Source organism: Manis pentadactyla, chromosome 4, assembly GCF_030020395.1.
Source record: "Manis pentadactyla isolate mManPen7 chromosome 4, mManPen7.hap1, whole genome shotgun sequence".
In the NCBI taxonomy this organism is placed as follows: Eukaryota; Metazoa; Chordata; class Mammalia; order Pholidota; family Manidae; genus Manis; species Manis pentadactyla.
In genome coordinates, this window is record NC_080022.1 from 6,964,845 (window position 1) to 6,979,981 (window position 15,137).

The following is a 15,137-nucleotide window of genomic DNA, read 5'->3' on the forward strand; positions in this document are numbered from 1 at the left end:
CGGTTTCCGTGGCAGACAAGTTTAGGAACAGGTGTGAGGGCAGGAGAAGAGGGCGGCACTCACCCTGCCACCCAGGGGTGCAGGTGGGCTTAATGCTGATCTTCACCAAAACATCTTCTGTGGCTCTTTTCTTCCCGCAGTCGTAGGCGGTGACCGTCAGCTTATACTGATGTTCTTTGCCATAGTTGAGCTTCTCTGTGTTTTTTATATAACCTTCCAGAGGAAAACAACAACAACAGTGAGGGCCCAAACCCATGCTGGTTGTCGCTTCTGCTGTCTTGTGCTGAACACAAAATGTGCGTGGCCACAGGCCCGGTAAATACCGACACAGAAATGACCTTTACGCTGGACATACGTCACGCTCCATCTGGCTTTCCTGAGCCGGAACAACACTAAATCCTCCTTTACAGACTGTTTGAACAGAAGGAATGGATCTATACAATTCGACCTTCACTTATTCTTACGGGATTTTTAAAAAATACACGACAGATATATATTTTACTGTATATGCATTTTTGTTTCAGTTTAGGATTTAATAATTAATATGTAAGAAAGGACAAAATAATTCAAGTACTTCAAATATTAAACACAAGAGTAAGCCGCATTACATATTTCTTGCTAAAAGATTTACTTTGTTAGTGAGAGACTGATTTCCTAACCCCACCCACTAGAACAGAAGCCTGCTTTTGAACATGAATTTAGGCACACCTCATTTTACTGCATTTCGCTTTACTGCATTTTATTTTATTTTATTTTTTACACAAATTAAAGGCTGTGGCAATCCTCTGTCTGGCAAGTCTGTGGTACCATTTTTCCAATGGCATCAGTTCACTTTGTGTCACTTTTTCGTAATTCTTGCAATATTTCAAGCTTTTTCATTATTACTGTATTTGTTATGTGGATCTGTGATCAGTGACTGTGATTCACTGAAATCTCAAATGACAACATTTTTTGGCAATGAAGTAATTAAGGTATGTACATTGTCTTTTTAGACATGATGATGCACACTTAATAGACTACAGTAGAGTGTTAACATAACTTGTATGTGCACTTGGAAAACAAAATTTCATTTGACTTGCTTTATTTCAATTTACTGCAGTGGTCTGCAAAATGTCTGCAATGTCCATAATTTCATCAAAGATTCTGGGCTTTGCATTAACAATGGAGACAACTGTATCATCGCCAAGAAGCTATAACCTAATAAAGAAGCTGAATTCTAATGTTGATTCTGCTCAATAGTGGGGGTCCGGCAGTCAGGATAACCCTTCATCTTCAAGATGGGGCAGAAGTTAACAATCTAACAGAAAAGAGAAAACAAGACTGACTAAAGGTCAGTGTCATATTGAATTGAAAGGTGAGAAGATAAAAACTAAAACATGCTGGGTGAGGGATTTTTATTAGACTTTGGTGGGAAAGGAAGAAGAGGAGCAACCCACAAGAGAACACCAGACTCTCAGGTGCCAGAAAATGGGCTTTCAGGGGACAGAGTAAAAGCTTCTGAAACACACGCACACCAAGTTAGGTCTCTGCTGTGGACTGGATGTCCGTGCCCCCAGCTTCACACGCTGAAGTCCTAACCCTCAATGGGACTGGTATTAGGAGGGGGGCTTTCGGGAGGAAATCAGGCTTAGATGAGGTCATGAGGATGCAGCCACCATAGTGGGATTAGTGCCCTTACAAGAGGGGGAAGCACCCAGAACCCTCTCTCAGGCCCCCCGCCACGGGAAGACACGGCGAGCAGGTGGCTGTCTCTGATCTAGGAAGCGGATCCTCCTCGGCCGCTCCTCGGCTCCTACCGTCTTTGTCGATGCTGAACGGTACATCTGGAGTGACGATCTCATAGCTGCAAATCTGGCTGAACTGAGGGGAGCAGTCTGCGTCCAGGGCCTCCACCCTCAGAATGCTGTCGTACTGCCGCCCCTCAACGACCGTGGCTTTGTAGGACTTCTCCTTGAATACGGGCGCATACTCGTTCACATCGTTCACCTGAATGTGGACAGTTGCTCTGGAAGAAGGAAAAAAAAGCTCTATGTTTGGTTTGTTTGTTTACCCAAAGAGTACCAATTCTGCCCTACTTCTAAATTCCCTTTTTCTGATTTCTTATTTAATGAAATTTATATGATAGAGATAAAAATTAAACGATTTATAGTTTTTAATTTAGTGTGGAGACAGCAGAAAGTTAAAGTAGGAGTTTGGGTTGATTCTTCCAGGTATTAGGAATAAAGGCAGCTAGTAAATAAACAGTTATATAAAGTTAAAGAGCCTTGGGATTTTCTTGACAATATGGGACCAGGCAGGAGGGAGGTAAACTGTATCATACATCTGTCTGCCCTCTAGTGAAAAAGTTAAAAGTATTTTGTTGCAAAATCCAGAAAAGATAGCCAAATGAAGAAGGTAAGAAACAGAGATAGAAGAGGGAACTAGAGATGGGAAGGCTTGGTTACGAGCATTTCTAAGGCACAGAGACCATTCGTAACCCCTGCTGGGAAACCACCCACTGTTGATCCCACAAATGAAGGGCCTCCATGTGACCTCAACGTTGCCCTTCCTGGCAAACCCCTTGCTGCCAGGTTCTACCTCCCAGGCTTGGGGATAAGAAAACTCAGGCATCACAAGACCAGGCTACAAACAGAAAAAACTGTCAGTCCCAAGGGCTATTGATCAGGGCATGTTTCTGAATCAGAAAGGTCTCTGATCAAAATAAGATCTTTTTCAAGGACAACAGTAATCTCATGCTGTGTAAAAAGGGTGAGTGACCTGCTGGCGCTCAGCACCCCGACTGCTCATCAAGACCCTGCACCCTGCGACACCACCCCTCCCGAGCTTCACAGTGATTATGCGAGATCACCTCCTGAGTTCCCCCTCTTTCCCTGGCTGACGCACTAAGCAGAGGCTGAGACTCCACAAAATTAAATTTGCCTAATGCCAAAGGAACATTAAGTGGTGAAGAAAAGACTTGAATTCTAAACCTATGTCTTGTCCAGAATCTTCTCCGTTACACCAGGGCCCTCAACTGGCAGGAGAGATACAAACACTCCCAGGATAGGGCGCAGAAGTTGGCTTTTCCAGCAGCACAAATGAACCTTATGCTCTTAAAGTTTACCGAGAAAAAAGATAAACATAACAAAATATCTTTCTCAGGAAAAAGTGGGCCTTTTCCATTTTCAGCATAGGCCTTTACTTTCTTTAACTGAGTATCTGGTGGGATAATATCACTCATTCCCTCATTTGCTCGACACCTGGTGTTCGGCAGGCTCTTGCTGGGAGCCACACACAGGGTGAGCAAACGGACGTGGCTCCCGCCCTCAAAGAGCTTGCAGTCTCCTGGAGACAGTCCAGAGACACCTTCTGCCTCGGGTTTCACAAACACGTAGGTCTTGGGGACAGGGGAAATGGCCACAACTGTCTTCTTTACACGCACCCTCTGTTTGCCCAGCTCACTCACTTATGAGACTTTTTCGCATTGGCACCGTCGGGTCCCTTCCCGCAGTCGTAGGCCTGGATGGTGAAGGTGTAATCCTTCTGCAGTTCACAGTCCAGCTTCTCCTTGGAGCGAATGACTCCCTCGCCGGTGGACTTACCCACTACCACTGCATCAAAGGGGACATTCTGCCCATGAATCTTAAATCCACAGATCTCACCTGGGGAGTCAAAGCGGCTCAGGTCAGAGTTTCTGCCACACAAGTCTGCACGTTCCCCTCCCCGCAGCCCCATAGCCCCCAGAGAAAAGAAATGACACAACTTGGCAGCCAGGGGTTTAGAGGGTCTGTGGACAAAGCAAGGGCATTGTGCTCTAACAGGGGTAAGTTCTGGGGCTTTAGTAAAAAGAAGCATGTTCTGGCTTTCCAAGCAACTTGTTTAACTTTGCATCCACTCATGCAGGAATACAAAAGAGAGAAAGAGAAAATAAAGACAGGCATTTCACAGGAGTACTTCGGAGAGCTCCAGGGTAAAAGTGGTCAGTCTCATGAGCCAACAGCCAAGGCCTGATAGTGCGGAGAACTGCCCCCAGCTACTGGGACAGCCGGGCAGAAGTTTGGTTTGGACCAGAGAGAAGGTAACACGCACAGTTAAGTGTTGAGAGAAGCGGCATGAGATACAGGTTCAGCACCGTAATTACAGAAATTCTGTCCAGAAAGAAAAATCAAAAGAAACAAGTCTTCCTGTGCAATGAGCCTGGCTAAAATTAGGGAATCAAAACAAACTACTGAATGAAAAAGGTAGAAATACCAACTTTTCAGGCATCCATTTCAACAGCCACCATCTGCTATTAAGACACAGGTTCTGCTACAGGGAGGATTTGCTAGACTTTACCTTGTCTCGGACTTTATCCTATCAGACCTGAAAAAGAAGCTTGCCTGGGGACTTGAGTACATCTGGGTTGGCTTACAAGCTTGACTGGGAGTTAAAATCTAGGTTTCCATTCTTGCCCATGGTAGAACAAATATAAATGTTTTGATATATATGTAAAACTTAAGTGTTTCACAAAAAAATAAGACCAAACTCTTACAAAATTACAACTAATACAAAATGGTCATATAAAGCTAAAATCTTTAATTAAGGAAAAAATGTACAGTATTATCCATAGAGTTCAAATGGATGTCTGATTTCCAGATATTTCTAACCAAGGGTTTGGTTACATACAATTTCCACCAATATATTTAAAAACAGAAACAAAGTAGAATAATAGGGGGAAAAGAGCATGACAGTCTCTTCTGTTTAAGGGCTGATTCCCAATTTTATAAACCAAGTTAGTGGGTTAATATTCATAAGAGGGATAGAAAGAACCCTTTATCACCTTCTTTGGTGACTGTCACCTCAAAACTCTCTAAAGGGAGAAAAGATAAACCCATGTCAGTAATACAGGAAGAATGAAGACGGAACAATAAGGAAAAAGTCAAAGATGCATATATTACATGGAAAAGCTTGACATAACTTAACAATTAACTCAGTAACCTCTTGCTAGAATCGCTATAGCAAAACTGGATCTTAGTAACAAAACATCTCTTTGAATCCAACTTACCGTGAACTTAATATTGAAATTAATTAAATTAGAAATTCTGGGCTTAATTTTGAAATTACACTAACCTATGGATAAAATACTGCCATAAAGTCCCATAACACCCTAAGGTGTCCTTGGGACTGTCTTTAAATTAACACTTTGATAACAGTTAATGAGTAAGCCTACTTATTTTACAGTTTTCAGATTTTCATTTTTAAGTGAAGTTCTTTTGACTAGATTCTGGTAACATTCAATTCATCATTACATCTGATGAAACAAACATTTGGAGCAAAGGGTTTTACCTTTTTGTCCTTGAGCTGAATAAATAACAATGTTTTCTAATCTCAAGTACCCAACCAAGGCAACATGCAAACTCCACTTCTAATGGAACATCTGCTTAATCGTGGGCTGAAACCAGATTTAATACTAACTGCAGCAATGTTACAATGACCATCTTTAGAGAAAACACTCCACCAAGTTGACATAAATCCTGCTAACCTTACCCTACGCTGCTACTGAGGGGTCCCCCTGCCTCTCCCCAGACACAGCCTGGCCTCACTGGGACACCTTCTCTCCCCCAAAGGCAACACAGCCTGAATTCTCTGCTTCTTAGGTGGTTTTACCATATGTTTGAATATCCCGGAACAGTGTTTTGTTTTGCTTGTTTCTGAGATTTGAAAAATGGCACGGCATGGTATGCAATTTTCATGACCTGCTTTTTCACTCAACCTTGAGTGTCTAAGAGTCTGTCATCCCTGTTGGGGAAGGCAGCTATAGCTAGTTTATTTCCACTACTATACGTGGTGAGAATCCAATGAGTTAAAACAGGTGAAGTGCTTAAAACACTGCCTGGCTGAAAGAGAGTGTTCAACACACAGTCACTATCACTGTAATTATCTTCCACCGTGTGCCTGGAGGTTATCCTAGCTACTTGTGAACAATGCTGTCACGGGCATTCCTGCCCACGCTTCCTGCTGCACAGGCACAGCCTCTCTAGCTCTGTGCAGTGCAACGCGGTAGTTACTATCCACATGCAGCTGTTGAAGATGAAACTAAAATTCTCATTAAGGTGAAACAGTATGAGAAATCAGTCTCTCGGTTGCAAGGAGTGCAGCTCAGGTGCTCAAGAACCCCGCGTGACTTTGTGGCGAGCCCTTCCTTCCCCACAGCAAGCTCCAGCGGACAGCGCGGCTCCAGAGCGGGCAGGCCAGCTGCGGCCTGTGCACCAAATACAGCCTTGGCATAGTTTTGAATGGCCTAGCTGCTAAAGATGACTTTTACCTTTTCAAATATTATCTTGTGACACAAGAAAATGGTATGAAATGCCAATTTCAGTGTCCCTAAGTAATGTTTTATCGGAATACAGACATGTTCATTTATTTACGAATTGTCTGTGGCTGCTTTCCCGCTATGATGGCCAAGTTGGGTCATTGCAAGAGAGACCTGTGTGCTGGAAAGTCTAAAGTATTTACTAGAGATACACCTCTGAGCAGAACTACTGAGTGACAGATACGTCAGATTTCCAGAGCGTGCTGATCACCACAGTGTGTTTACGCTTTCGGGGTACACATGAATCCTGCGTGACACATTTAAGCGTAAGTCAACTTGCCTGGCTTTAATTCAGAGAAAATGTCTTGGTTTTGGACTTGGGGGTTTACTCTCATAAAGGGCAAATGGTGAGGCAGTTCCACATTAGCCGAGTTAATGTAACTGACAGTGACTGCACACGCTTTCCCGACGGAGGCCACTGCGCAAGTGCAGGTTTTAGACCCAGGAATCAAGGGTGTGGCCTGGGGAATGCCACCTGCCTGGGGCACTGCGGAATGAGAGTTTAAGCAGGTCATTCCAGCGATGTCCTTGAGACTGTTTCCGACCATGAGATTATCAGGAGGAGACGAACCGTTTGCCAATAGCTGTGCACTGCCCACACCTCTTCTTTGATTTATCAGGCTGGGACGAGTAAGGAGAGCTCCGAGCCTAGGAAGGCAATGGGTGTTTCACTTTTACACTTTAAGTATTGGGGAAGGTTTCACTGATAAGATAATGTCTGAGTAGAAACCAGAGGAAACTAAGAGGCAAGCCACATGAGTACACGGGAAAGAATTTCAGACAAGAAACAGCACGCAAAGGCCCAGAGGCAGACCTGGGCTGACCCAGCTCAGGAACCAGAGGCCCAGGCTGCTGGGGTGGCTGAGCAAGGGAGGCCAGCAGGTGAGGTCAGACAAAGATGAAATGACCTGAGTGGCAGGGGCTTCGACAAGAACCACAGGGACTAAGAGGAGGAAACGACCAGAGAGTTTCCAGCAGAGAAATAAATAAACATGGCTTATCTTCTGAAAGAATTCAGCTGGCTACTGTGGCGACAGTTAAGTCCATAAGAGGCGAAGATGGTACCTGGAGCAAGGCAGGCATGAGACGCTGAAGGCCGAGATGGGGACAGAGGGGTGGTGAGGTGTGGTCGGATTGGGCGTTTTGAAAGTAAGGACAACGCAGTGGAGTTATGAGTGAGAAACGTCAGGGTGGGGTGGCCTTCAGCGGACGTGGGTAAGACTGTGGGAGGAAGGGCTGGATGGAGGGATGGGAATTCACATGTGGAGGTGAATGCATCTGTGCTGCAATTTGTTAAGAAATAGTGTCTCACAGGCACAGTCGCAGGGGGGCCATCAGGTGAGAAATTGGGGATCAACAGAGGTGAGGCTTAGAACCTCACCCCCCCTGTTCTGAGAGAAATCTTCTGCATACGTGGATGTTTTATTGCCCCTGTCTAGCTTGGATTAACACATAGTCTACAGGCACACACCTGATCATCTACATTTGCTCTCTTACAACACTAAACTATGTTTTCTACCTTTATCTTGTATCTACCTACCACTTCAGCATTTTATTAAAAATAATAATAATAAAGAGAGAAATGTGGTATCCACATATAAATCAAGTATAAAAATCAAATGAGTATTCATATTTGAACTGAATGTTTATAGTTCATAATGCATGAGCAAAACCGAAAGTTTCTGTGATGACTGCCCTTGTACTGTTCACCATGTAACTTATTCACTATGTAAGAATTTGTTCTCCATGTAAGAACTTGTTCGTTATGCTTCAGAAGATTGAAGACTGATGAAAATTAGGCTTGGGGTGGATTAATGATTGTGCATTGAGCATTGACTCCCCTATACAGAATTTTATTGTTGTTAACAACCATTTGATCAATAAATATGAGAGATGCCCTCACAACAACAACAAAAAAAAGTACACACTTCCAATTGTAAAATAAATAAGTAACCGGGATGTAATGTATAGCATAAGGAATATAGTCAAAATATTGTAACAACTTGGTATGGTGATAGCTGGTACCTAGAATTATCATGTATATAAATGTTGAATCACTGTGTTGTACACCTGAAACTAATGTAATATAATACTGTGTGTCAACTACCCTTCAATAAAAAATAATTATCTAAAAAAAAAAAAAAAAAGAATTAGTGTCTCAAAGGTACAATTATCAAATATATGAATATAAATTATTTTGAAGCTCATACATTTCCAGGCTGCACTCTAAAAGACTGGCCCATTTATAATCAGAACAGCAAAACTGTACACTTGTATCTTTTTCATACTCCCCGCATACTTAAGTAGCCACATACTGAAGTTGCTACTTGCATGGGCTGTACCAACAGGATTTGGTGCCTCAAGTCCACGGGTACTTATTAAACTGCTAGGCAGGCTGGGCCCCTTTGCCTGGAATGACTTAAAAACCACTTTGCCAGAGCAGACTCACAGACTCCAAGAATGAACTAGTGGTTACCAAAGGGGAGGAGTGTGGGAGGGAGGGAGAAGGGGACTGAGGGGTGTTATGTTTAGTGCACGTGCTGTGGGGGATCACAGGGAGAACACTATATCACAGAGAAGGGACATAGTGGATCTCTGGCAACTTGCTGCACTGATGGACAGTGACTGCACTAGGGTCTGGGTGGGGACTTGATAATATGGGTAAATGTAGTAACTACATTGTTTTTTCATGTGAAACATTCGTAAGAATGTATATCAATCATATCTTAATAAAAAATTAAAAAAATAAAAATAAAAAACCACATTGCCAGGGAGCAGCTTCATGCAGCAGGAGCAGACCTGGGTTTCTCACACCAGCTGTGTGACCCTCCAAGCTGCCACTGAGCCTGCAGACCGGCCGGTGCACCCATGCCACAGGCCCACCCTGCATTCCACCTAGGGCTCTGTTTTGGGTTTTTTTTTTTTTTTGGTTATCATTAATCTACAACTACATTATGGTTACTAGATTCCCCTCATCATCAAGTCCCCCCACAAACCCCATTACAGTCACTGTCCATCAGCGTAGTAAGATGCTATAGAGTCATTTGTCTTTTCTGTGTTGTACAGCCCTCCCTGTGCCCCCCTCCACATTATGTCTGCTATTCATAATGTCCCTTTTTCCCCCTTGTCCCTCCCTTCCTACCCACCCTCCCCAGTCCCTTTCCCTTTGGTAACTGTTAGTCCATTTTTGAGTTCTGTGAGTCTGCTGCTGTTTTGTTCCTTCAGTTTTTTCTTTGTTCTTGTACTCCACAGATGAGTGAAATCATTTGGTACTTGTCTTTCTCCACCTGGCTTATTTCACTGAGCAATAATACCCTCTAGCTCCATCCATGTTGTTGCAAATGGTAGGCTTTGTTTTCTTCTTATGTCTGAATAATATTCCATTGTGTATATGTACCACATCTTCTTTATCCATTCATCTACTGACGGACACTTAGGTTGCTTCCATTTCTTGGCTATTGTAAATAGTGCTGTGATAAACATAGGGGTGCATCTGTCTTTTTCAAACTGGGCTGCTTCATTCTCAGGGTAAATTCCTAGGAGTGGAATTCCTGGGTCAAACAGTATTTCTATTTTGAGTTTCTTAAGGAACTTCCAATACTGCTTTCCACAATGGTTGAACTAGTTTACATTCCCACCAGCAGTGTAGAAGGGTTCCCCTTTCTCCACATCCTCACCAACATTTGTTGTTGTTTGTCTTTTGGATGATGGCGATCCTTACTGGTGTGAGGTGATATCTCATTGTGGTTTTAATTTGCATTTCTCTGATAATTAGTGATGTGGAGCATCTTTTCATGTGCTTGTTGGCCATCTGAATTTCTTCTTTGGAGAAGTGTCTGTTCAGATCCTCTGACTAGGGCCCTGTTTTTCAGGAGGAGGATGGACCTGAGTGGAGTAAACAAGATCTGATGATGGCAAACCTCAGGCAGTTTCAGCAGGAAACATTTTAAGGGATTTTTAGGAGGACAGACAGGCCTTCATAAGCACCTGGATAGAGAGAGAGTATGGAGTAAAACTCCCTGGCTACTGGCTGACGGTGCCATTTAGGGAACTAAGGCACAGAGAAAGAGGGAAAGACCTGGGAGAAAGGTGAGGTGTGCAGGGGCTTGGTTTATCCCCACCATCTTCCTGCTGGTTTGTCTGATGGAGTATTTTAGAGCCAGACATTACACTGTTTCATCCATACAAAACTCACCAAATTATTAACTCTAACAGATAAAGACTTTGAACACAACTCCGGTAATGTCACACAGCCAACAAAGTGGACAATAATCCCTCAGACGTTTTCACAGTGAGTGCCCTACTGTCTCTCCGATCACACTCATGTGTGACCTTCCTCCAGGGACCGACTGCTGTCAGTCCCGCTCCACTGTCTCAGAAGCTGACTTTTTCAACTTTAAAGCTGTTGCCCATTCATTCTCCTTCCCTCTCTCCTCCATCCTGTGCGTGCAGTTTTTTCAGTTCCATACATAACACTACATATATGTAGATACACACCATTATGTAGCATACGTCATGGTGATAGTGACCGCACGTGAAGATGCCTCGCTGCCCATGGCCTTTCCCACTGGTCTCCCAGACTCAGCCTTCCCTCGACCTCTCAACCCTACCGCACATGTTCTATGTTCTCTCTGCCCTGCCCCTGCCCACTCACTTCAGACCTTGCACCACTGCTCTGCTGGATACGTCTACCTAAAATGCTGCTCTTCAGCACGTTCCGCCTGCCCATCAGCTTCCCAGATGACCTCTAGCTATGCCAGCTCGGAACGGACCAAACCTTTCCCTCTCTCTCTCCCCTCTTCATTCCCTTAAGATCATATAAAACAGTCAAAAGAAACTTTAGTACAGAATTTCTTTAAAGCAAAACATAAAGACATAACAATGGTTGAATCCAACAAAGTATAGATTTGACAGCTCCATAATCCAAAGCCGTGTCCAGGGTTCTCACCGGACAATGTGCAGCCTCGTTCCTCGTCCGTCCCTGTGAGAAACCTCGGCTTACAGGCTGACCCCGCCTTCTTTCTTTCTATGTCTTCTTCTAAATCTGAGTGCGGCTCCAACTACACTGCTCCTCACCCCGTGAGGGAGTGTGAGGCCTGTCAGGCTGAGGCCCTCGTGTGCTGCTCTCCCTGCGGAGGCCCTCGGCGCCGGCTTGACAGTCAGGGTTCCCTGGCTGCCAGCAACAGAAATCCATTCCAGCTCACCTAGGCAAAGGCACTTCACTGAAAGGCCACTGGGAACTCGTGGAATTGACTGCAGGCCACAGAGAGACTTGGAAACAGCCAGAAACCAAGGCAGCACAGGAGATCGGGCAACAGGGGCCACGCAGTCCCAGAGCAAAACAGCCTGGACAGACGGACCACAAGAGCGACCGGTATCGGCACCTCTGACCCTCTGCTGCACGCTCCCATCCCAAGGAGGGAGGAGCACCGGGTGGGCCTCACTTGGGTCATGGACACGCTTGCCTGGGGCAGGTGGGGGGACAGGCCCAACAGGAAAGAGATCCAGGGCCGTTAAGAAGGGAAAATGGGCCCCACACCGTCCCTGCTGGCCTGACTGCAGCTCTAATCAGAACAGTTTTCAAGATACCTGCGACATACAGTGCAACCACACACCTGGGGTACCTCCGCCCACCCCCAAGCACAACCACCCCAAGGGCCATGCCCTCCAAGCCCCTTGCTGACTACAGCAATGGCTCTCCAATTTCAGTGTGCCAAGAACTGCCTGGGAAGCTTGTCAAAAATGTGGCTTGCCAAGCCCCAGGCACAGAAATTCTGACTCAGCAGCCCTGGGGTGGTGCCCAGTGATCTGCACTTTTAAGGAGCCCTGCCAGATGGCTCCAGTGCAGATGGGCTGCGGTCTGCACTTGAGAAACTGGCCCATCAGCGGTTTCCGAACCTCACTGGCTGGTTATGGATTTCTTGGGCTCTATTCCTGGAGGCACAGACTCAGGCAGCTCAGAGCAGAGCATGGGTGCCTGCACTCAAGGCACAGGGCTGGGGGGCTGGGTGATCAGAAAGCCACGTGCAGGGCAACATCCCATCCATTCGGCTTGGCAACAGAAAGCACGCTCCCTTCCAAGGTGACTTCCAGCCATCTGCTCGTTCACACCACACTCCACACATGCTCACCGCTCACCTAGCCCACCGAGGCCTCTCCAGGTCCCACTCCTGCTCCTGTTCTCCCCCCACCCTCACTGCCTATGTAAATCCACACACCCTTGATGCGAACTTGAGCCCGGCCTTAGGAAATCACTTCTTTGCCTCTTTAACCCATCTTGTCTTTTTATAACTCCCGTCCAGACTACCTGTTGCCTCTCTCCCTTGGCACTGAACTATAAACGTCCTAGTCCCCTGCTCAGCTCTTCGGCAATCCTGGTCCTGCTGTCCCACTAGATTATCAGTGCATTGAGAAGAGGCACCAATTTTTAGGCATTGTATATTCTAACGAGACCTAATGTTTACTGATTACTGATCCCAAAGCTTTCCTGGAGGCAACTGCAGCCAAATGAGCTCACTCACTCTAGTCAGTGACAGTTAGTAGCAAGTCCCTGTCCTCACAACCAGGTGCTTGCTTACAATAGCTAGCTCAACGGATCACTGCCTTTTATTAGGCTGAAGCTCATGAAATTCCTGATACTCTCTTTTTTCAAACATTTTTATATTCTCAACACACAAAAATGGCAGTTTCAGGTGGCTTAACCTAACACAGCCAACTTACTGCAGCAAACAGCGTCAGCCCAGTTGCATGTGCGAAAAGAGCAAAATGGCGAGGTGGATGGCAGAAGGGATGGCCACCCTCCGGACACATGAGCTGTGTGGATTACAAGGGTACTGGGAAGAGCACACGGACCTGAGGCAGTTCTAACTCAGTATCAACGAAAATAAAGTTCCCATTCTTGCCCTGAAATTTCTTTTTGCACTGTATTCATATCATAATTATTTAACTGATCTTGTGAAATATCCATACTCAGTCCAGAAAGGTAAGAAAAAGAACGCTGGGATAGAACCACCTACTAAAGGTAACAGTTTTTCAAGGGGGGAGTCTGCATAAAATGCACAGTACATTTTCTTACCCACATCTACTCAGGTTTTTAGCAGATTAAGGAAAAGGAGTTGAACAAGTAATGGAATCATTTTAATTTTCTATAATACTTGACAAATAGCAAGATTTTATTCTCTTAGTTTTTTTCCAAAGAAAACAATATGGGTTAGATCCTGCACGTAAAACATGAATGTCTGATTAGTGACAACTTACAATGCATTGTGGTGACTCAGATTCCAACACATGTATTTACTTTGGAGCTTTGACAAGTTGTTCACCCCCACACACATCCTGTGACTGGATAAGACTGTGACCCAGAATGTTTACAATGTTTTAAAGATAATGTCATGAGAGGCGATACAGTGAGTTTTTGAACCCACGCTGGAGTCAGACTGCCTGGCTCAAAGGCAGTCCTACCACCTATGAACTGTACGATCTTGGGCAAACTCATTCATTCCCCATACAAATATTTATGGAGCATCAACCAGTTGCAGGCACTGGTCTAGGTACTGGGGGTCAATGGAGAACAAGGTGGCCACGCCACTGAGCCTCCATGTCCCCATCTGGGAAGTGGGGGCAGTGAGAGCACCTAGTGCACGAGCCCGTGGAAGGGGCCCAGCTAACGTGACTGTGAAGCCCTCAGAACCACCTCTGCAGCACTGCAGGAGCTTAATGAACATGAGACGCAGTTGCTGCTGCGCCATAAATTCAATGTCCTGTCATGACCAAAACTAATCCCAGATCAAAATAAGGCTCCAGGTCTGGCCGCTGCCTTAACCAAAAAACTATTTTAGAAGCTCACTGAGAAAATGGAACAGTATGAAGCCTATATGGAAAGATGTAAAACTTTTTCTCACAGAACGTTAAGTAAAATAAAAATTTTTAAGATTCTATTATTAAGAATAACAGTAGCGGCAAACACTGTATATAGCAGTTACTATGTCAGGCATTGTTTTAAGCTCTTTGCATTTATAAATAAATAAGCTAATACCCCCCAAGCCCTATGAGGCATGTGACATCACTGTCCTCACTTCACAGATGATGAAACTGAGGCACAGAGATGTTAAGGAATTCGCCCAAGGCCACACAGCCAGCAAGAGGCAGCCAGGATCCCAGCACCCGCCAGCTGACTCTAGGGCTGTGCTCCTGATGTTCCTGTCTGCTACAGACGTGTGGGGGCAGTGTTCTGTGTTATGGCTGGATGGGAACTAGGGCAGCAAAACAGGGAGGGAAAAAGGAAGGGGGGCCTCCCTTCCACAGGCTGTGGGGGAGCTGCTCACTTCTTGGACGGAGGGATGAGGACTATGCTTTAGTCAAGAGCATTTGAGCATCAATTCCACTCCTACGAGTGTAAGATAAATTCTAGCCGAAATAAGCAGGCAAAGAGAAGCAACAAAGGGCCAGGTAATTTATTTGAATACCCCCGGGTGAGGTTCTGTGGCCTTCTTGTCAGAGGCCAGAGAAGTCACGCCCGGTCAGGGAGGTGGGGGCTTATAAGGGATTAGGAGGGGGAGGAGTGGACAAACTATCCTAAAGGGTGTTGAGAGGTACGACTGGCTAAAGGTGACATAATAGACAACTAGAAACTTTTTTTCCTTCCAAGAGGGAGGAGGCTGACATCCGGGTCCCAGTTGGCACATCAGGATGGAATTCAGGGAGAGCTGTCCCCTTTCCATATACGGCACGGACTTTGGGGTCTGGTCTGTTCTCCCCCTATGGCATCTCTCTGTTCTGTTTGCATGTCCTTGTTTGTTCTTCCTCC

At 45.2% G+C, this 15,137-nt stretch overlaps 1 protein-coding gene across 4 annotated transcripts in view; it reads right to left on the reverse strand.

Moving 5' to 3' along the window:
* CLSTN1 (calsyntenin 1) overlaps window positions 1-15,137 on the reverse strand; it is a 74,477-nt gene that overhangs the window by 17,727 nt on the left and 41,613 nt on the right. For 2 of the 4 annotated variants that reach the window (XM_036925260.2, XM_036925262.2), the window contains exons 3-6: window positions 4,799-4,828; window positions 3,446-3,641; window positions 1,797-2,005; window positions 64-213 (exon numbers count right to left, since the gene is read on the reverse strand). In XM_036925260.2, the coding sequence (XP_036781155.2) occupies window positions 64-213; window positions 1,797-2,005; window positions 3,446-3,641; window positions 4,799-4,828 (585 nt within the window). The remainder of the gene's footprint in view (window positions 1-63; window positions 214-1,796; window positions 2,006-3,445; window positions 3,642-4,798; window positions 4,829-15,137) is intronic. The other 2 variants (XM_036925263.2, XM_036925261.2) reach the window with 1 other exon arrangement.